General features: G+C 46.1%; 1 protein-coding gene across 1 annotated transcript in view; it reads left to right on the top strand.

Moving 5' to 3' along the window:
• The window catches only part of CC2D2A (coiled-coil and C2 domain containing 2A), a 527,307-nt gene that overhangs the window by 395,255 nt on the left and 108,304 nt on the right, over positions 1-23,748 (top strand). Inside the window, exons 26-28 of the mRNA XM_078678452.1 lie at positions 4,023-4,119; positions 6,734-6,832; positions 9,465-9,641. Of these exons, the coding sequence (XP_078534578.1) occupies positions 4,023-4,119; positions 6,734-6,832; positions 9,465-9,641 (373 nt within the window). The remainder of the gene's footprint in view (positions 1-4,022; positions 4,120-6,733; positions 6,833-9,464; positions 9,642-23,748) is intronic.

The raw sequence follows: 23,748 nt of genomic DNA, 5'->3' as shown, positions 1-23,748 counted from the left end.
TTACTGGCCCCCAGACTCGTAAAGTTGTACAATGATGCGAAACAGGAGGGGCACCTTCCTATCTCGACCAGAGAGGCTATCATAGTACCGCTGCTTAAACCGGGGAAACCGCCCTGGGATGGAACAGCATACCGCCCGCTCTCTATGCTTAACCTAGACTACAAGATCCTGAGTCGAGTGCGGGCAACTCGTCTGCTTCCACGCATGACAACATAGTGACCAATCGGGGTTTATACCCACCAGAAACACAGCCCTTAATGTTAGACACCTCTTGCAGGTACTAGAAGCCGACTTGTATAGGTAAGAAGCGGCGACGGTCTTTTCAGTGGATATAGAAAAGGCACTTGATATCTTGGAATGGCCTTATTTATTCCACGTGATGAGGAAAGCTGGGTTGGGAGATAGTTTTGTGGGCTGGACAGCCCTCCTGTATTCCAATTCTACTCCCTGGGTTAAGACAGGTGGGCTCATATTGGACGCTTGCAATGCAATGTAGGACGGGGAACGTGGCAAGGGTGTCCGCTCTCCCCTCTTTTGTTTGCCCTGGCAATGTAGCCATTTGCAGCTAGGGCCAGAACGGGACAATACTATCAAGGCCTCAAAGTCTCTGGGCAAATGCACCACATTGCACTCTACGCGGATGATCTGCTGATATTTTTGGCAGACTCAGGGGAGGCGCTCTGGGGCGCGAAATAATTACTGCAAGCATTGAGAGTAGCAATGGGGCTGGAGGTGAACTGGGCAAAGTCTTGTTTATATCCCATGAAAGCGGATAGGATAGGCCCTCAAGAGACGGAGGGAGTGAGCTGGGAAGTTAGGAGCCTGACGTATCTAGGTACCCAAATCTACCACACAGATAGAGACATTCTAGAGGGTAACATAGAGAGAACCCTAAGAAATGCAAAAGGTAATCTTGAATTTTGGGCCTCTTTGCCGCTGTCGGTGGCCGGCTGGGTAGCCTTCAAGATGGTGACTCTGCTGAGATTGCTGTATTAGTTTGGGACCCTGCTGGTCTAGATATCAGCGAGGTACTTTACCCAGCTAAAATTGATGGTTTCTGGGTTTCTGTGGGGTAATGGTAGGCGAAGAGTGACACTTGGTGTGCTCATGCGCCCAAGAGCAGAGGGAGGACTGACCGTGCCAGACTTCGAGGCTTCCTAAATATCAGCACAGCTACCATGGCTCACAAAGGCAGTGGCGAGCCGCATGCGAGGGAGGGCCCCGTGACATTCAAAGTATTATCCCAAATTGTATGGAAGCTTCCGATTAGATCCCCCCCCTGGAGTTATGCACAGCCCGACTATGCTGGAATAGGTGCTTGAGGCGAGCTAAAATTAGATGCCCTTAGGCTCAAGAGATTCCGTTACTCATGTGTGAGGCCCTGCCACATGGGGGCAACTGGCAGAGATTAATGTCTTGGACTGAGCAAGGACTGGGAACTATAGCAGACCTATATGAGGAAGGAGCTTTGATCCCATTTAACGATCTGCAAGATCGATATGATTTACCCAGGGGGGACTTCCTGTTGTATTCCGCACTCACCGCGGCTATACGAAAGCATTGGAGCGAGGGTCTCACTGAACAGCGGACGTCACTAGGATGGCAATATATGGTAATGGCGGCAGGTACCATCAAGGCGGTCATGTGCTTATACAGGCGCAGAACGCGAGAAACATTGCCGCCCTTAACGAAATTGAGGTTGAAGTGGGAGGCAGACCTCAACGAGGCTATTCCAGAGAAAACCTGGGGGAGCTAGTGGAAAGGGCTTGGAAGAGCACCAGTAATACCAGATTCCAACAAGTGCATTTCTATGTCCTGCACAGGGCATATCTTACCCCAGAGAAGATGAAAAAATATTTTGAGTCCCAAACAGCAGCTTGTCCGCAATAGGGAAGGAGCGGATTTTAAACATATGTTCTGGGCCTGCCCGCACCTGGGTAGTTTCTGGGAAGAGGTAACAACGCTGTTGGCGGATATTACTTACAGAGAAGTCGAAGTGTCTCTGGGGTACTGCCAATTGCATTGGTTTCCACACACATCTAAAAATTAAATCAGAAGTAAATTTATAGATAGGGGCTTAGTACTAGCAAAGAGAGATATAACTAAGCACTGGAAAGCAAAACAAGGCCCGAACGTAGCCAGCTGGAAGACAGAATTCATTAGGTGGGCAGAATGTGAATGAACAATCAGAATGCAAATAGCTAAACGAATGGGAAGCGAGAAGGCACTGGAAGCAGTAAGAGCTTGGGAAACCTTGGTAGTGTTATTCCGAATCCCAGATGATGCCGAAGATGAGGAAGTGAGGGTGGAACCTCCGGCAGAGTTGGGTTAAGCACTTTGTAGCCTCGCCTAACCCATAGCCATAGAGAGTCAGACAGTAACCTGAACAAATTTATGACATTACATCGCATACCAATACCACGCGTGCCATTACAACGCGGGTATTACTACGCGATTTCAATGACAACGACATGCCATTACATCTCAAAATGTTACCACGACTATGCCTTTACCACGCATGCCATTACAACGCAAAGGCATGCGTGGTGAAGCTATACTCTTGGTAAAAGTTTGCAATGTAAGTGACTGTACCCTACCCTACCCTAAACACTAATATAGTACCCCTGCACAACCCTCCCCTGACCCCCAGTCCTCTTCCTAAAATAACACTACACTACCCTGCGCGACCCTCAACACTGCCCTAAACCCTTAAACACTACCCCATGCATGATCCTCCCCTAACCCCTTTCCAGTCCCTACACTGACACACTACCCTGCACGACCCCCCCCAGACACTACCCTAAAACACTACACTACACTACAACACTACCCTAAAACCTAAAACAGTACCCCCAGCACGACCCTGCCCCTACCCCCAGTCCGGTCCCTACACTGAAACACTACCCTAAACCCTAAAACACTAGACTACACTACACTACCCTAAACCCTAAAACACTACCCCCAGCACAACCCTGCCCCTTCCCCCAGTCTGGACCCTACACTGAAACAATACCCTGCACGTCCCCCCGACACTACCCTAAACCCTAAAACACTACACTACACAAACACTACAACACTACGCTAAACCCTAAAACACTGCCCCCAGCGCGACCCTGCCCCTACCCCCAGTACGGTCCCTACACTGAAACACGACCTTGCTTGACCCCCCGACACTACCCTAAACCCTAAAACACTACACTACACAAACATTACAACACTACTTTGACACTACCCTAAACACAACAAAAGTAACCCCCACCCCAAGCGCAATCCCCCTTACCTCTCTCTCCTTGTGGTTCTTCTCTCCTGGTTTCTGCTTCACGTTGGCTGAGGGGCTGTGCGCGGTGCACGCCGTTGTGAGGAAACAGCCTCAGTTTCCTCACAATGATGTGGATGGCCATTACATTGCATGCGTTGTAAAAGCGCATGTGATGTAATGGTATGCGTAGTAATGGTTACGCGTTATTACATCGCATGAGTTGTAAGGCACGCGATGTAATAGCATTGCGTGGTAAAAACCGCTTAGAAATGGCTGTTTCCCAACCCCAACACACCACCACTCTCATTGACTGAGAGTTTCTACAGTGCGCCCTTAGCCAATGGTAAAACAAAGCCTGAAGTAAAAGATTGTCACAAAAGAGTGGCTTGTTCAGAAGTGACACCCCTGGGGGGAAGGGTAGGGAGGGGGATGAGTTGGGGGGGAGGGAGTTTGACTTAGAGATTAAAGATAGCCGTAGTAATCCAGGAAATATCACAAATAACTCCTGTTCTTTGGTTTGCTGAAGGCGGAGGGAAGGTTAATGGGAACAGAGAGACTTACTGCCCTTTTATTTTGTAAGGCTGGTGCGATGTGTATATCATGACCCCCCTAAACACTCTCCTGAATGCTAGTAACTATGATGCAACATTGATTTCTGGAACCTTTTGTAAAACCCCAATAAAGTTTGTTTACAAAAAAAGAATGAAACCTCCCGATCAGTAATCATTACAATTCTTTGAACCCTTGTTTGCTTCACCCTCAGAGCTCCAGATGGTGACTACAGTACAGCCAGCTTGCAGTCTGTGAAGGATGACGTGTTCATCAATGTCTTCGATGAAGTAGTCTATGATATCCTGGAGGTTAGTCAGTAATTTGAGGGTCATGTGAACTCTCCCTTTGTGTAACTTTTGTTACACAAATGTGATGTATTTAATGCAAGGCATTATCTTAAGTGTCTTTGTAAAGCATATTGATGTATATCCCACCTGTCTAGTAAGGTGGCACGTATCGGACCTAATGATGTATGGAAAAAAAGCAACCACTGCGTACATTATAAGACTATTTCAAGTGGCATAGTACTTATGCGATTAACAAGACTCAAAGTCAGTTTCCTTTATAAGCTCACAAAACTTTAAGGTGACTTGAGATATCCTTGTAACCTGTGGTAAGAATTGTTATCCATTATAAGTCATGGTTGCACACTCACTCAAATATTTTGTCATTGAACCCTCTTATGAAAATGGTATGGCTGCAGGTATGTCGAATTTCAGTTGAATCTGTAATGTGAATAAGTAAACACAGCAATAGGCTCCTTTGTAAGTTGTGAAAAATATACTTAGAGCGTCTTGATGAAAGTCGCTATCAATGCTGGCTTTCTGGTTTGTAAGATGTAGATAGATCAGTTCCATTGTAGTTCCATCAACATTGTGGAACTCCGCTGGCATTATTGGGCATCAGGCAAAGAGCGTCTAAATGATTGACCTCATGCCCTTTACCAATTGTAAATATTTCTGAGCTTGAAATTAAAGTGAAGGCACTGTGGATTAGATGTAACCCTATGCACATGCACCCGCTCTTTAAAGAACCAGGACTTCCCGAGGACTGGATAGAGATCAGGTATACATTAATATGTTAAACCATAGAAACTTCAAAGGGTGTACCCTCTTTTTCTTACCACTGCACATGTATTTCCATATGTAACCTGCCGCATAGAGAAGCGGTGAGCCTATTCCTCAAGTTTAGCTGGGTCCTTGATGCTTCCTGCATTGTAATGTCCTGAAGGCAAGCCAACTTCAGTGGGTTAATGCACCTACTAAAGAGATTTTTGTTTATCGTACTGTTCACAAGAACAAAGGTCACTGGGTTAATGTGCCTACTGCTATGATCTGTGTGTAATCTGCATACCAAAAAATTAGATGGCTCCTGCCCAACAGCAGTTCTTAATCAGTGAGGTCTTAAGGTTAAACTTGTAACTGAACAAATGAAACCTCTATTCCACCCACATCGCCCATAACAGCCGGCCTTCCTAATCCCTGGTCCGACTACCTACTCAACACACCCTAGGGGGCCTCAGTCGATGTTTTGTATAGGGACCATTGCCTTAAACATGTGGTGTCAGTTCCAAAAATCATTACCTCATTCAAACAAAGGAGAGTGGATCTTTGCTGGCTGTCTTGCCTTATCGTAAGAAGGGGTCGTTCTGGCAAAGCATGTATTTTCACCATGTTCAGTAATAAGACACATATTCACTGTTCTTAGATCTGTTTTTAATCGACATAGGGGTTTGACACATAAAAGGGTACAAGAAATATCTGAAACAGAAGAAAGTACGTTTATAAAAGTCGAATAGGTGACCAGTGATTTGACTCATAAACGGTCCAGGTAATATCTGGAAGAGAAGAAAGAATAGAAGGAAAGTTACATAAAAATCCAGCTGGTGACCAATACTCATCTTGATTCCTGAAGATGTAAATTGGAGGATCAATTATTCTGCAACAATTTTATTGCATTGGCACCTGTCGTACACGCTTTAAAAAAATTTATCCGAGCGATATGAGCTCCATCCTACAGTAGCCAAAGGTTTGATTGGGTTCTGCCTCAACCTAGCGCTAAAGCCGTTGGAAATAGTGATTTATTTTTGCAGGAAATCTTGGTAGCTGTAGTTTCAAAGTATCAGGTAATTACATTAACTGGAAAGTTGAAAAAAATGGATTCCATCAGGCATGAACAGTGCATATCAGGAGATGTATTTTCTAGCTGCATGGTAGCCAGCATCACAGCATCATGCACACATTGGTTTCAGGGCTTTCAGTAGACCAAAACACTGCTTATGTAAAAACTAACACTTTTGTTCTAGTCTTTAACAGTTCAGAGAAGCACTGCCTTTGACTTTACCGTACAGAGCTGGCAAGCATTAGTGCCCTCTATTGGCCTAGGCAACTTATTACAACACACACAGAAACCCCAGGGATTAGACTTTTCTTAAATATTTCTACCCATCATTTTCCGTGTTTGTCCATGTTCATTTGTCCTCATAAGTTAGGGTATAGACAGATTCATGCCCCGAAGAAGCCACAGTGCCACAGGGGCCAAAGCTGCCCCTCACCAACAACCCCAAAGCACATCTGGAATGCTTGCTTGCCTTCCAGTTAAAAATGAACTTGCATTTATAGGTGGATTGCTCCTTTTGGGACCTGTACATGACTGTGGTTGCTCTACTTCTGTAGTGAGGAGAAAGTCTTAAAGACAAAGGAATAGATCTACTTTTACCAAGCAGATTTATTTAGTTTCCTAGCCCATTATGGCAACTGGGCTTTCCTTTCTTTGTTGCTAAATTTGATGAATGTCTTGTCATAGTTGGCTGACACCCAATATATGTATCAGATCAGACTACGTTATGTAACTAAGTGTCTTAATATTATTTGAATATCTGTATTAGTATTATTAACTGATCCTTTTCCAATCATTTCCAAGGACGACCGTGAAAGAGGAAGTGCAATACATACACGTGTTGAAAGACACTGGCTGGGATCTATCAGAATACCATTTACGACCATCTACTTTCAAGCTAGGGTAAGTAACACTTTTAAGAGTAAGGATTGCTAATTGTATGTAAACGTTACATTGGATGAATAATTAAAGATATGAATTAATCACGCACATAAACCTCGACAACGAGGTGCAGTGTTAGTGGCTCCTCGCATTTGCTTAATCTTTTACTGTTCCACAGTTTTATAATTTTTACTTCAGCTACTTTTCATTTGCTTTTTAATACGGTACAACAAATTGGTCCTTGGACCACACTGATTCATTAATGTATTTAAATTCAATAGTAATTCTCTCATTTATCATTTTCTAGCCTGTGCACAATATTGGGCTGCTTTCAGCTACTCTGCCTTGTGTTGGTGTGTTTTTGTTTCTTCGTGGAACATTATTCCTTGAAAGAGGGCTCCTCCAACTCTGGTGCAGTACTCTCAAACTTTTTGTAACAGTGCCTCAGATTCACCTCCTATCCTGTTACGTATGTGTGTGTTTGTTCAAGCATATACAGGTGGGTAGGTCATCAGTCACTTAGCACATGGCCTTATCATATGGATTCTTGCATTCCGATTTGTAATGATTTAAGCTAAAGTAGGGAACATGACAAGACTAAGTTAGCTTCTCACAGACAGACTACATACTTCCGTTTTAAATTGAGATTCAAGGTAGCGAGAACAAAAACTGAATCTACTGGTAGTGTTGTCACTATTTTGGTGAAGTGGCTGAGCCATTCATTCTTCAGACTTACTAGGTACTCTAGGCACATATCCTGAGATCTGTGCATTTGCACGAGGAGAAAAGAAATACACTTCCTTGACTGGCCCGATAAAACAGTAAGACTCATATACAGCTTCCTAAAACGTCTGAAAACTAATATATTCATAATCTGGGCTAGGTCCCCTTCATTGCTGTAATAAGAATGAGTTTGCCTTTTTGTGGAGTGTTGACATTGCTCAAGTCAGTGGGCGATGTGATCTAACCATTCCTCTTGTCAATCACAAGCTCTTGCTTTTAGAGTATCAGGCACCAGGAAGATCAACTCTGATTCTCAGTGTCCATGAATGTAGGTTCCTTACTAGCCTAGAATTGATGTCCGTACTACCTTGTTTCAGTGCTTACATTGTTGTCAGGTGAAACAAGACATACCAGGTTCTTAGTATCATAACACATCAGCACTGACACAAATTCTTAAAAAATGTGTTTTAAGATCTAGAGTGTGCAAGGTGTCAGTAACCAACCAGGTCTGGCCACACTCAAATCATTCTCTCGAGTGAGGCTGCCATGCTTAATTTGCAAAGGAAGAAGACACACCATATTGAAAGTGCAGAAATAATTTGTACACCTACAAAATCCTGAAGACGGGTTCAGCGAGAACTAGAGAATCTGACAAGGTAATTGCCAATGGTATTAGCCCTAACACATCCAGATCCACTCAATCGAAGGTGCAATCCATGTGTCTCCTTATCCCATAAGACATTTTTAAACTGTTTTTGAAGCACAGCACGTTGAAGATCATATGGAGTAAAAATGTGCCAGCTGTCCCAAAGGATAACACAATTTGATACTTAATCTTCAAAAGAGAATATTTTGAAACGAATAAACAAGTACAATGCTATCTGAAGGTGTTTGGCTATAGCACATAATAGAGGGCTCTGACTCTGTCCTTGTTGGTGGATTCATTTTTTCTAAAGAGATTAATGTTCCTCGTGAGCCTACCAGAGAGGTGAAGCCATTATGATCATATGATCAAAATACTGGTTAGACCATATTAAACCGAGGAATTAGTCCCTTGATTACATTTTACTTTCTTAAGAAGTAGTACTTCAACAGTTAAATAGTTTCGTTTTTTTTCATCCCACCTTGAATCTCATACTTCATAGTGCTGGTTTGTTTATCATATGGACTATTAACATCCAAAGCCAAAATAACATTACAATCGTTTTTATTTCTTTAATTTTCCTTGCTGAACAGTCCAAATTGTAATTTGTTACTTTTTTAATGTACCTATTTACTATTGCTTAAGAGAAGCTGTGTGCTTGATTTGCTGCTGAAAAGTGATTAAAGTGTGATGTAAGCAGCCCCTATTTTCCCTTTATTCTACCTATGCTGGGGGTTCTGGTGTGTCAACACTCTGAAACATTTTCCATACTCTCGCTGACATTCAATAACGTGTGATTTCGCGCATGTGATTTTATTTTTTAATGCATAAACAGTAGGCACTCTAATTATATAGGGATGCACTTCTAGATTTATTAGTTTATTATAAAACTTTTATATATATATATAGATGTATATATATATATATATATATATATATCATGTGATCAAGGCCCATGGGGGGAAGAAACGCGTCATGGCGGCGATGCAGGGCGATGCAGGGTGTTAACTAAATAAATTTATTTGCACAAAGAACTTTGGGTCCACGAATATTCATCATTCCGGCTGGATTGGATGTTTGAATGAAATACGGTGATATATATATATATATCTGTTTATCTATATATATATATCCTCTGTTCAGTATGCTTTGTTTATGCCGAATACAATGCGTGTAACTTTTTTTTCAATACCGAAGGACAAAGGACCGTTTGACAGCATTTTTTAGTGATGTGACACTTTTTTAAAATTTTACTGAAGATTTAAAAAAATATATATTATTCCTTAGATTGATGGCACCTTCCGGATCGAGACCCCACCAGTTCTTCTTGGCTACAGCAAAGAACGGCATATGGGCAGTGATGGCGGCTATGATACCGTCCAGAGTCTAAGCGAAGGCTCTTATCTAACACTGTTTGTCACCATTGAGCCTCCACTTGTTCCAGGAGAATCTGTCCGAGAAAAGGTAAATTTTTTGGCTGCATGCATCCATTGTGTTTTTTTTAGTTTGCAAACATTCACCTTTTTATTTTTTTTCCTCTATAGTTTTACAAAAGGGGATGAGTGAAGTTCAGTTTTCTGGGATAAGAGAAAGGTTATTGTGAGAAGTTGGCCTGGCATATGATGTCCACTATTCTAGTGGGCACCTTGCACCAGTCCAAACGACCCCTATTGATGGTAGGTTTAAGACAACCTTATAGAAAGCTATCCTAGTGGTCGCTGTGGAGAGCAGCCTTCAGGCTAAGTCTTGAAGGAATGTAAAGCAGCTCGTTTTGCCAGTCTATATTCTCTTGAAGGACCAAATGAAAGTACACCACACAAGGTATATATCTAATATATATGTATTAATTCTAAACACAACCCCTCTAGTCTCTTTAGGAGGCTAGAGGCAAAAGTACAATATAAGAACTTTAAATAGCACACAGTAAATAGCACAGTATACGTTTTGCCCTAGGGGCCTCACAAACCATATACTGAAATAGTGGTATAAGAACCACGTGAGGGATAAAAGTGAGGCTTAGGGCCTGTAGAACCGTTGGGGCAACCAGGAACCACCTAAGGTAGGGATGCAGGAGACCCACGGGGACGGGTGCAGTGTCTAAACACAAAAATTCCACAAGAAGAAAACATACAAACAATCCTTCTCCGGGATGGCACCCAGAATCTGGAATGCTCTTCCCCCAGAAGTCAGACTGAACCCCTCCACAGCCTTCTTAAAAAAACAAGTGAAGTCGATCCTTATGGCCAAATTCTGCGGAGCGTGATGCTCAGACACAGCGAGATTCTTTCAACTCGGTCCTTGTTCCTATACCGGAGACGGGTTCAATTAAGAGCCCTCTATTTCTCCTCAACTTACCTACGTCGCCCTACCCAGACAAAGATGACGACACACCATTAACCAGCTACGCCAAGATGGCACGACCATGTACTTTGCTTTTAACTTGACCATCCCCAAGTTTCTATGATTTATCATTTATTTATGTACTTTACGTAACCTAACTGGTTTTGGTCTGGTCTGTACTCTATTAACTTTACTGACTGTATAGCTCTCTGATATCCGCCTAGGATCTTGTTCGCGCTCTATAAAACTTTCAAAATAAATAAATAAACATAGACTTCAATGAGGAAAGTTTAAGTTACATTTTTAAAGTTTAAGGACACTTAGGAGTGGATTGCGGTGAAACCCCTTTAGACTAGGACACTTCAAGAGTCAAGACCCACTGGAGCACCGGAGTACTCGTGTTACCTCACCCAGGGAAGCCGGGTGCATAGGTGTCTTTTCCTGTCAGGTTTCGTCGTCGATTCCAATGGAGAGCTGCGAAGAAGTGCTGCAGGCGACCAGAGGAAAAGTGTCCAGGTGGATCCTAGGGTGGATCGGAGATCCGAAGAACCTGAAAGCAGAGGGGACAGAGTCTGGGTCACTAGCCAGTGACCAGTATGGCGACAAGAAGATGCCAGCCGATGTTGGGTGCTTTCAAGTGAAGTAGGTGAAGCTTGACTCTTCAGCCACGAGGACCAGGAGGCATCGACGACACCCAGGAGCTGGATTCGAGCTGTCCCACGAAGGATGTCGAGTGCTGCAGCGTCAAAATCCCTGATTGGACCCAACAAGCCTTGGCAACAGCAACCAATGCAAGATGCAGAAATTGGCTTCGGTGCAGACCAGCAAGGTCTGAGGGACTCACTCATTGGAGGGGAGTCAGAGCACGTCCGGAGCAACCAGGAAAGCTCAAGAAACAAAGGATTGTCCTTCGTGGGGACCCTCTAGCCAACAGACTAGAGATTGCAAAGGAGCTTTGAGCTGCGGTGAAGAAAGCAGGCCCACGGAACACTCGTGGAGTGTAGGCCTCTCAGCTTCAGTGCAAAGGCTGCTCGGGGCACGGGCAACAAATTACCTAATGCACAACTTCGGGAAACTTCGGGAAGTAGGTGGACTTGCAAACTTGCAGGATGTCCAGGAGTTCAGGTCACACGTCTCTCGTCTTGGCTACAGGTCTCAGCTTTGCTGGGATCTCGTGTCGGCCTCCGAGATGTCTGGAAGTCCATGTCCTGTGTCGCAGATTCTTCGGGATCCGGCGGGAGCCTCGAAAATGCAGACCGGCAAGATGCTCTTAGGTGCCTGTTTGAACAGGGAGGTCACTCCTTGACCTCAAGGGAGATTTCATTCGTCTTCCAGTCGATATGGAATGTCGAAGGTCCAAGATTTCATCTTCAGAGTTTCATCCAGGGTTATCTAAAGTCTCAGAGACTGGGTTCTTATACTTTTACTAAGTTTAGGGGATGGACTAACTCTAGGGTCCCGCCTATGGGAGGGCCTGGGGAGGGGTTTGTTACACCACTTCCCCTTTGTCCAGTTTCGCGCCAGTGCTGGGGCTGAGTGCCCGAACAACCGGTTTGAACTGGGAAATGCATGGAGCACCTTGTGGGCCCCAGGCAGTGTCTGAAAAGCATTCACTGAATGCAACCCACCCTGCCCCAATACACTAAAGCCTCTCTGGGGAGGTGCTAGCACCTCCCTGGGGCAGGAAACCTATTGTCCAGGCCTCCCCTGTCGGAGTTTCGTCCAGCAGCAGGAGGTCAGATGCGTGTCAGTGGCAGCATCCATTTTGTGCTGCTGAGGCTCTTTTAAACTCTTACCGGGAAAGTAAGTGTGTACATGTCTTCTCCCTCTAGAAGGGTGGAATGCTACCCCCACCGCCAGAACTGGCGGGGGGGGGGGCAGTATTCCAAAGTGTTTGACAACAAACACGACATGTTTTGATAAAGCCAAACCAAAGTTAGCATTCACTGCGAGGATTATAATGCACTTAAGAGTATATGGTATGGCCATATCACAGAACAGCTATGAGGGATTCCGAAAAGCTGCAGAGGCGCTCAGCGCATGCTAGGGCACTCTCTCACACAAACCAAGCACTCTGCCTTCAGGATTGTTAATGCCTGCCATAGGAGTGACTTATAGGTTAATATGTGTCTGTTTAAAATGGTGGATACAGGTATACTATATCCCAGTAAGGGGTGCTTACACCACCTTACCCAGGCTGCAAGTGGAGACCTGTGGTGGCATTTTGGAAGGCTTCCCAGGGGTATCATAATACATGCTTCAGCCCCTGGTAGGCTTCTGGGGTACCTAGGCCCTTGGTACCTAAGGTGGCTCACAAGGTAACTCAGTATCCAATCTAGTATGTACCTAAAGTACATGCAATCAATTTAGAGAGAGAACAGTTAGGCTGTGGTCCTGATTGGCAGGGCCACAGCCAGACTAAAGTCGAAAAACCAGTGAAACACAGCAAAAAGTGGGGGTAACCATAGGAAGCAGACCCTACTCTCCTACAGTTGTTTGTGTTAGTGGTTTTCTTTTTATTTAAAATAACACATTTGTTGAGCAAGGGTACTTTTTTCAAAAGGAGCCATCCTGTTATCTATCTATTTGACACTAAGCATTTTGATGGCTTGAATTGTTAACACCTGGCTTTATTTCAGTCTCTGAAAACAAGGATTTAAGTAACAGTGATTGCTTTCTGCGGAACCTAAGCATATTTCCAAAAGGCATTACAATTCTAGATAGCTGGTGGAATATGAGCAAAGTTTTCCACCCAATGTGATTTGCTGGAAAAGCTACACTTTTCACAACAGTACTAAGTTGTTTGCGATCGGTATGATTGTTGACCGCTTGTGTTGGACCTGAAACTGTAAGTTACTTTCTGAGAAAGGGACCTATGTACTCTTTACAGTTACACAACAAAAAGTTACATTAGCCCTATAAAGGTATCTCTTAGCAAAATCCCATGTTCTTTTTTGTTAATAAACTTTTGAAAATAGGTAGGGATCCGTTCCCGTGCATGCATGTCAATCCACTCTACTGAACCTTCTTACCTTCAGACTCTCCTGTGTATCAGACACTGATGCACTCTGTTTAACAAAAAAAAGGATTCTGTAATGTTATGGCTAGTACCTTCCTAGCCCATCTACAAGCTGTGCTTCGTTTTTGCCAGGCCCATTCTGCGCACTGTGCGGTTTTCAACAAGATCAGTTAGAGAAGGAGTTTGGGTGAGCATTTCTGCTAATGTTTCAGACAGTTTATTTGAGCTTTTCCTAAATCGCACCGTTGGGTTAGTCAATTTTCCCAAGTTGCAGCATGATGTATGTATTTTAGAATCGGTCTGTGGAGTTGCCCAGTCCCCCTCTGGCCCTGCCCGTCGATAAATACCCCGTATGGATAGAAAGGCGTAATATTGAACTTACAAAATGGCAGAGTCAGGCTTCGATTTTACTTTTTGCCAAAATCCATTAGACCTTCTGGTTGGGTGCATTTATTGGATAATATTGACAATGTAGCGTATGCTCCCTACCATCTACATTTGTTGAGCCACCTACAAGAAGCAGACCAAACCTGCAGGGAGAGTTGGGGGGACCTTTTAAGGCTGGCTAACATTGTCACATCCAGACTAGCAGGAACCAGGTGGAAACGGGCAGCAGTGAATGCCTGGACATGTGTAGGCAGCAACCTCTTTGGAACCCGTCCTTCAGGTATCCTGCCTCACCCAGTCAATGGCTGACATGCAGTATGGTAAACCAATACATGGAGAAGCTGAGCGTGTGGGGAATTTGCTGAGCTGCTCTAGAAACTCAGCCAGACGTTTTCACCCACATCCATGGAAAACATGCCCTTTTACAGGCTTGCTTTACATGCTGATGCCTCCAAGAACACAGACATATTGAATATGCAGGATTGAGAAAAAATGGAATGTGCCCAACCTCCTGTGCCCAATGCCGCCCTGGACACTGTTTTGCTGTTTTTCTGCTTCCAAACTCTGAAGGGAGAGGGAAACAGACAAGTCTAAATTGCAGGAAGAGTAGTGCCACCCGTCTGACTAAAATTGAGATTATATTTAGCAGCTTCCCACTTATAGGACATTCTATGTACTGGAAAAGGTATCAATATAAAATCAAAAGTAAAAAAAACTGTAAAAAAAGAGAGAGGAAAGTGACGAAGAGCATAGCATTGGATAGAGGTGCCAATACTCATGCAGTCCTTTATAGTCACAATGCTTTTTTCATTCAAACTATGCTTTTTTCATTCAAACTATAATGAATATTTTCCACTTTTTAATTTCATTCTGATGGACTGTTAACTTATGATTAGGCATCAAATTGGCTTTAGGGTTGGACCTTATTAGGTGTGGCTAGCTTTGACAGAGTGGCAAATCCACAACAGTGTCTAAAATACATTTATTTTAATCTGTAAGCAAATGTTTTTGATGCATATTTCTAAACACAGATCCCTGATCTGTAGACTATCCCCTGAATATCCCCACTAGGGCTGGACTGTTCAAATTTGAGCAAGATCAGGACTGATTTGCATATGCCTGGGCCCAATCAGAGGTGGCATGGTGTGCAAAATAACAATGGACTTGGATGCGGCCCCAATAATTACCAGTGGTTGAGATTAATTCAGGCTTTCCATCTTTCACTTTTTTGTATACTTCTTTTTGGAGAAAATGCTGATTCAGTGCTAAAATGATTCAGGGATAGTGGTGACTCAGCACAATCTTTTTTAATTGTTTTTAAACCTTTATTTATAATACATGACAAGTTGAACATGAGAAGGCATTCCACCAACCATCCATGACTTACTTGTTGTGTCAAGATCACCCCATGGTGTGACATATTGCTCCAAGCTTGCAAGCAGTTCACATTACCACTTTTAATGCTAGGTCTCATCTCTCCCTGAATCCGAATCATCACCCACACACCCAACAACATTGAGGCTGTCAGAGGAGTCGGTGCCTGCATGTGGGCCTAGTAGCATGTCACATACGTTTCGCCAGACCAAGAGGTCTTCCTCCACTTTCTCTCCAAAACCTGCTCATCTTCATGTATGTCTCATCTGCCAGTGACCATTCCTGTAAGCTCCCATGCCAGTGTTCGGGTTTTCACAGGCCCATCCAGGTGATAGCGACTCTGCATCTGGCCAACACAAGCACCAACTGCTGTAGGCCATCTTAAGCCCCCTTGGCCGCTTAACATTACAAAGTAGGCAATTCAGAAGTGCGTGTTCTATTCTAAGGTGAGTTTTCCTCTGTACGCCTGCCACCACCTGGTCCAGTAGTCCTGCACTGTCTGGCACTGCTAGGCCAAGCATAGAAAGACTACCCCACTGGCACTACAATTTGGGCAACTGTCTGGTTGATTTGGGAATATGAGGTGGAGATCTTTGGGGGTTAGATTGGTCCTGTGTAGGAAATTGTAGTGTACCGGCTTAAATCGGGCATTACATGAGACTGTGTGGGTAACGTCACAGATAGGAGCCCAGTCCCCATCATCCAGTGAAGTGTCTAGGTCTTCATCCCATGCCATACGGGTCCACAACAGGGGACCAACTGTGTCAGCTCGCATTCCCTTATAATGCAGTGTGATCAAATGCCATCCTGTACCACTGGACATCAAGATTCCCAGGGTAGGGCAGGCTGAGGCATGGCGGGGTAAGTGGATCAGGTCATTTTGGCCACCTCAGATAGTGCTGCATGATGTAAGAAGTGCCCAGGGCCGAGTGCAAATTCTTTGCATGCTTGTTCAAATGTTGTGAAGGTCTCTCCAGGATATAGGTGTCCAAGTAGTGCACAACCACCCTCCTTCCATGCTTGAAAGAACCTATTACCCATCATTTGCCTAGTCCAGATCTGGAGTTCTCAGTGTAATTGGGCTCTCTTCAATACTGTCTCATCGAAGCGTTGCCATATTGTCATTGTCTGTTGGCCTGCCCACAATAGTGAAATGAGGATGGAATTCAAGTGCCTTAATACCTTTTAGGGAAGAGGGAATTGTGAGTTTTGTAGAATATACAATAACACCATATTGGAAACAGCTAGCCTTCCCATCCACCGGTGAGAAAGGCGGTGCATTCCAAAAGGTCACTGACCTGTTTAATGTGTCCAGCACCCTGTCCATCTTGAGGTGTAGTGGCTGTGTTTTGGTGTGTGCCACTTTGATCCCCAAGTATCTATTGTGCCAACTCCTATCGCCGGCCAATGTTCAGGAGATGGGTCACAGGTGTTCTGACCAGGGACGCATGGGGGAGCAGTAGCAATTTGTTTCTGTTGAGCTGGAGGCCGGTGAGATCTTCAAACTCATCCAATATTCATAGCAATATTGGCAATGCAACACGAGGGGAGGCAAGGTAGAATAGTGCATTGTCTGCATACAGTGACATAATGTGGCGGGCATTCCATAGACAAATTCCCTAGTTCCACAGCTCCTGGCGCGCCCTTATCGCCAAGGGCTTCATAGTGAGCATTAATAGGAGCAGTGAAAAAGGGCAGCCCTGTCACATCCCTCGTTTCATGGTCCACTCGTCAGAGCGGCTGCGTTTCATGTGTACTCTAGCACTAGGTTCAATGCATAACACTTGGACCCAACTGCGATTGTGATGACCAAAGCCCATAACTCAGCACCTCGAGTAAGTACCCTCAATCTACCATGTTGAGGGCTTTTTTAAAATTGATGGAAACCAGCGCCAGCTCTTCCTCTTGTAGTTCGACTTCATGGAGGAAATGAGCTAAGCGTCTGAGGCCTATTTGGGTATTCTGGCCTGGGATAAACCTGCACTGGTCTTCATGTATCAGTTGGGTCATATGGGGAGCCAGTCGTTAAACGAGTAATTAACAGAGTATCTTGAACATCTTGAGCGGCCGGTTAGAAGTGGGGTCGGCCTTGTCGCTACCCGGTTTAAGTAGCATGCAAATCTCTCCCTCCTTCAGGGTCAGTGGCAGTATCCCGCTATGGCATGCCACTAGGAGAACTTCCGGGAGTCCCTGCATAATCGCAACCGAGAACACCTGATTAAATTCAGGTTTGAAGCCATCGCCTTGTGGTGCTTTAGCCCATGGGAACATACTGCAGATCTAAGTTCTTGTAGGTCTGTCTGAATGTCTAGGGCCTCGGCTGCCAATGGTTCAAGCCGGGGGATGTCCAGGCCTTCCAAGAATGGTGTGTATTGGTTTGGGGTTATGTCTGTGGTGTACGCGCGGTATAGGTGCTGCCGGAAAGTGCCCACAATACCTGCCCTGATGGTGACACTAGTGTAATCAGTTGATTTAAGGTACATTGTAAGTGGTGGTGGGCGTTCCCTACGAAGGATCCATGCGAGCAGCCTACCTGATTTCTCCCCTTCCATGTGTAGCCTCTGCCAATATTGTTTGAGTGTACACTTGTCCAGTTGGTCCCAGATATCTGCTATACATCTACGCACTGCCTGCTCCCTACAATGTGCTTCATGTTGCTTCAGCGCCCCAGCTTGCAGTGAGGCTGGCACTGTTTCCTCCTGCTTAATTCCACCTGTAGCTGCTCTACAGGTTAGGCCCATGCAAGTTCCTCCAAACACTGTATGAGAGCCAGGTAACTCCGTGGATGAGTAGCAAGAAGACCAGGGGTGGTGTCTAGGAATGGACTGTAGGGTATAAGATCTGTATATAGATGGGCAATAAACTATGTCATTGTTTATGGGAACATCGGTGATTTTGTATTAGATTGCGATGCCGGTAATAAAATGGGATAGTACTAATGTATGAAAATGGAGGGGATGCTGGATCAATCTGTACCGGCCTACTGATGCAAATGTTTGGTACCCTGTTAAAAAAAAGGAAATAAAGTTTTTTTTTTTTTAAACCTGTAAGAGAGCTTCCCATCCGTGGCTCTACTGGTTGTGGAGCCCCAACTGACTGCCATGTAGACAGTTAATGCCCGTGATAGGGATTCCCACCCCACCAGATCCACTAGAATGTCTGTCAGCATCCTACAGGGCCTTGCAGTTTGTGTCGGGCGCTCCACTGTATGGAGTAACTGACAGGGGAGTGATCTGATAGGCAGAGTGCTAAGTGTGAGACTTCTATGTCTTCTTCGTGCATGAATCCAGCCACAAGCATTCTGTCTAATCTGCTGAATGTATTGTGTGTGGCGGATTGACAAGTGTATACGCGCTGAGTAGGGTGGTTCACCCGCTAAACATCTTCTATGCCTATATTTTGCATTATCCTGCAAAGTGGTACAGTCATAAGCAGTTTGGTGCCCACTCTGGGAGGTGCCCTATCTAGATTGGAGTATAGACTGCAGTTAAAGTCGCCTAACCATATCATGGGTGAGTCGATATCTTGTATTATCAAATCCTAAATATTGTGAAAAAGGTGGGGTCGTCGTTATTTGGGGCGTAGATGTTAAGTATGGTCAAGTCTCATCAAACCGACCTCCCACATCAGCCTCCATATACGTTATGGAGAACGGGAAGCCCGGCGCCACCCAGGTTAGTGTACCCCTTGTATATGTATATTCGCAGACTGGTTTCCGCCCAGGACAGGGCACTGACATCGCTCTCCTGGCGGCGGTGGAGGAGGCCAGGGCACTACTGGACGAAGGGGGATCAGTGGCAGTGATCCTCCTTGACCTAAGTGCGGCCTTCGACACCGTCAACCACCAACTCCTGATCAAACGGCTCAAAAAGGTAGGAGTAGGAGGTACTGCTCTTTCCTGGCTCTCCTCCTTTCTGGCCCAGCGATCCTTTCAGATATGGGAAAATAACACCTGCTCCTCCGAAACACTCCTCCAGTGTGGGGTTCCTCAGGGCTCCTCCCTGAGCCCCACACTGTTTAATATATACATGGCCCCATTGGAGGAGATCGTCACCCCGTTCGGAGTGAGCATCATTAGTTACGCGGACGACACACAACTTGTCGTCTCCCTTTCCCACCCCAGTAAACAACCGGCGGACCTATTCAACTGCTTAACGCATGTACAAGGGTGGATGAATAATTCAGATTTAAAACTGAATGGATCAAAGACGGAAATCCTCCTTCTGGGTCAGAAAGGATCCATCTTCCCCATGGACGTCTGGCCACCCTGTCTAGGTCCCCCCCCTGACCCTAAACAAGAAGTAAAAAGCCTGGGAGTATGGATCGAAACTGATCTCTCATTCACCACGCAGGCAAAAAAAGTAGCCGGTACCTGCTTCGGACTACTGAAATCTATGAGAAAGATCCTGCCCCTACTTCCACCCATATCCCAAAGACTTCTTGTTCAAGGCCTCATACTCTCCAGGCTCGACTACAGTAATGCAGTCTACCTGGGTGCACCCGAGGCAACCTTAAGCAAACTTCAGAAAATCCAGAATGCGGCAGCCCGGATCCTCACCAACACCCCCGCCAGAGCTTCAGCCAAACCGGCTCTTAAGCACCTGCACTGGCTTCCAGTGAGGGAACGCGTAACTTTCAAAGCCCTTTGCTTAGCACATAAGCTACTGCAGAACCAAGGCCCTCCTATACTGAGGAAATTCATAAAGCCCTACAAAGCCCTTAGACCCCTGCGATCAGACACGGAAGCCCTTATCACTCTGCCCAGATTCAAGAAAGCCCGCTCGGGCGGAAGGCGCTTCTCGGTTCATACCGCGCACCTCTGGAATGCTCTTCCCCGGGACCTGAGAAAAGAACCCAACTACCTACGATTCAGGAAACGGCTCAAAGCCCATCTGTTTCCGTAATTCTTATCCCCTCCCTGCTGAATTCTGTCCTTCCCTCCCCTCCGACGCCGAATCCACAGAAGTAAGGGTCTTCAGCGCTGGGATACCTAAGGGTGACTACGCGCTTTATAAAAAATTTTAATAATAATAATAATAATATGCAAGAGGAGTGAAACATCTGTCCTCGCCATTTCTTGGCTAGACGTTGGGCACCTGTGTCGTCCAAGTGGGTTTCTTGCAAGCATGCTGTAGTAATTTTGTGTCGCTTTAAGAAAGTGAGTACTGTGTATCTCTTAGTATATGTCCCCAATGCCATGACATTCCATGTCAGGATTCTCAGGTCAGTTCCCGTCATTGTTCATGGTTCCGGGTGTAAGCCTCCTGCCTTGCCGCCATAGCAGAACCCCCACCAACTGCTGCTAAAATATGAACACTAACATATAATACAAATCAAATTCCCCCACCCACCCATAGACAAACATTGTGCAACCATTTGACTACCTATGCCCACCCCATGCGTGTGAAAAGACATGCACAGCATCCCAGCCAGTCAGTCACATCCGCCTGGATCATAGCTGTTTCTTTTTATTCTTGACCATACTCATTCAGCGTGTGGCACAGCCGATGGACGTAATCTCAATCGTTCCAACCAGCATTCAAACCCCTCCAGTTACTCACCAGGTTAACTCCTGTTGTGCTACCTTAAAGATACATATGGCGAATCTCCCAGTGAGTCGTCTCCAGTACCCACCCTTGGGGCGACCATGGTATCTGGCACAGAGTCCAAGGTGGGGCTCGAGGCTCCGGTCTCAGTTCCATCGGCTGATGGTTGTGTGTCAACAGTCTGCTCCATGCCTTGTGTCTCTGTGGCCCTCAGCTGCATGGTGCCGTCCTCTTTGACTGTGACCCTCCGGGAGCTCAGTTGGGTAGTGTTGGGATTGTCCCTTGTCTAGCTGCGGTGGCGTGGTCGTTCATGACTGCGAGTATCCCAGGTCAGTTTTTGACTTTGACCCGGTTGGGGTGGAACTGCTTCGCCCCTGACTTCCTGTCATTCCCACATCTCTTCCGGTCGGTCAAAAAGTGTACCTTATCCTGAGATGACTTTCAGTTTCGCAGTATACAGAAGCATATATTGTAGCTGCAGCGCTCTTAGTTTTGATTAACTCAGAGAAAGGATTTGCAATGCTCCTGCACCTGTTTTGTGTAGTCCGGATAGATGGCTCTCTTTCTGTTGCCAGAGAGGTAGGCTGTCTGTTCACGGGCCACTTGAAGGAAGCTGTCCCTATCGCGGTGGTTAAGGATTTTGGATATAATAGCTCTTGGATGGGCTCCTGGCGACGGAGGCGGCACCAGTACTCTGTGCACTCTTTCCACTACAAAAAAACAGACAGGCCCAGCAGCATGACTATGGTCTGTATCGAAATCGCCACCAATTTTCCGGTAGAGCCCCCCTCCACTCTCTGGTAACCCCAGAATGGGGATATTGCTGTGACGGGAGTGGCCCTCCGCGTCTTCTGCTCATCGTTCTAGCTCCTTTATGAAAGTGGTCATCTGGGCCAGTTGATGCTTAAGGACTACCAATTCTCACTGCAGTTCCTCAATATTGCCTTCGGCAGTTGTGCCTTTGTCCGTGACTTTCCGCAGGTTTGCTTGCAAGAGATTAACAGCAATTGACAGTGACTCTATTTTGTGATAAAGCTCCGGTCCGGGAGCCTTAAAATGCTACCAACACTTTGGCTCTGGAGGGTGCTGTGTCACCTTCTGGTGCATCCCCTGCAACGCTTATCACCATTTGCTGTGTTATTCTTTGGGTTAGAGTGGCGCAGGAAGGTATACTGGGCTATGGTGTTTGCTGGATGTGAGTGAGCTGTCTTGTCCTTACCCATGGTGTGCTGTGGGGGATGGTTGCTTACTCTTACAGGACGCTGAGGGTTAGGGCTTCCCCAGCTAACAGGGTCTCCAGGTGCATCTGGCTGTTGTGAACGCTTCATCCGTGTTTCCCAAGCAGGGAGGTAAACAAACTACAGTGGCCGAGTCTTCACCCCAGTTGCGACAGTGATTGCGTTCTGGTGGAGAAGAACCCCGTGGCGTGGCTTTCTCCTGTACCACTCTTGTTGCCATGCTTCTCTATCCAGGGCTCTTTTACGGCAGGGTACCTGCTCTGCCAAGAGCTGCGGCTGTGATCCATTCAGAAAATAGATTGTTGGCGGTATGTTAAGAGCATGGCATGCCATCAGCTACTTTGGTATGTGCCCTCAGGAGAAGCCTGGGTCATTCCGGGACAATTCCAGTTGGATTGTCCAGGATGGGCCCCATGGAGTGGTTCACTGCAGGTGAGTAAGGCCCCAAGCCCACTTATGGCGTCACCTGGGTGGGTCGAAGAAGAGCAGAGGCAGGGCTTCGGGCGGGCCAGACCCCTGTATGTCTCTGAGGGGGCTGTGCGGGCTCCTAGTCTTAGGTCTTACAGGGCCTTGGCCTAATCCTGAGTGGCAATAATTCAGGAGCCCCTGTTGTAGGCAGTCACTGGGCCCACAGATGGTGCATCCCTAGGGCTTCTCCAGAGCGAAGAGGGCTGGTGTGGCAAATTATGCGCTGTGCATGGGGGTCACTATCTCAGGGCTTCTGGGCTTTCTCACTCAGTGCTGGGTACTGCCTCACTGACCTGCAGGGCAACACAGCACTGGTTTACTGCCCTCTATGGAGCACCAGCAGCTTTCTGGGAAGGGCCAGCCATAGCTTGCTTTATTTAGCTGCAATGCGGCAGGGGCATCCAGGCTCAACCGCCACTGGCTCTCCATGCGGTCAGTTCCGGGCACGTTGGCTCCCCATGGGGCACAATTCTCCACTTCACCTCGGGTCCCTCCTGACTGGGTGTGCCTTCTGGCATGCTGGGTGATTGGGGGTAGGTGCCGCAAGATTTCTTCCATGAATCTCAGACCCGCACTGTCATCAGTTCTACCCCGGGCTGGCCAGATCACCTTCCCTCCATGCACCGGCAGGGCTCCACACCTACAGGGGCAAGAATGGAGTGCCAAATGGGCCACCGCTGCTCATGCAGGTCACTGGCCAGCGTCTCACTATCCATCCTCCACTGTTGGCTGGGCCCCACAGCAGGTCGCCACACAGCGCAACACAAGCCCCATTTCGGCCCCGGTCACAATCCGCGCTGTACGCAACAGTCACAGACGATCGACAGCGGTCCCTTGTTGGATTCCTACTTCGCAGGTTTGTCTTGTGCATGGCTGTGCCAGATCGCCAATGTTCCATATGTTTTAAGCAGGATTAAACAAGATTATGTACTCTGGCTGGCGGGTAGCTCAAGGCCTTGTGTCCTGTCGGCCAAGTTTCCAGACCAAGCCTCCCGACTCAGCAAGGTCTTTGAGGCTAATAAGACTACCTAACTATGCATCAATAAGGAAAATTCAGAGGTTATTTTTAGGGGATAGCTTACAGGCAGAACCAACTCTTTCAACAGGCACCTTGACAATCAATCCAGTCCTGTTGATTCTGTGGATATGGCACCAGCATAAATATTTACAACCAGCAGTTTTTCCTCCCCTGCTGAAAT

Source organism: Lissotriton helveticus, chromosome 2_2 (genome assembly GCF_964261635.1).
Source record: "Lissotriton helveticus chromosome 2_2, aLisHel1.1, whole genome shotgun sequence".
Taxonomy (NCBI): domain Eukaryota; kingdom Metazoa; phylum Chordata; class Amphibia; order Caudata; family Salamandridae; genus Lissotriton; species Lissotriton helveticus.
The sequence above is the reverse complement of the archived record's forward strand: the minus strand, read 5'-3'. Positions and strand labels throughout refer to the sequence as shown.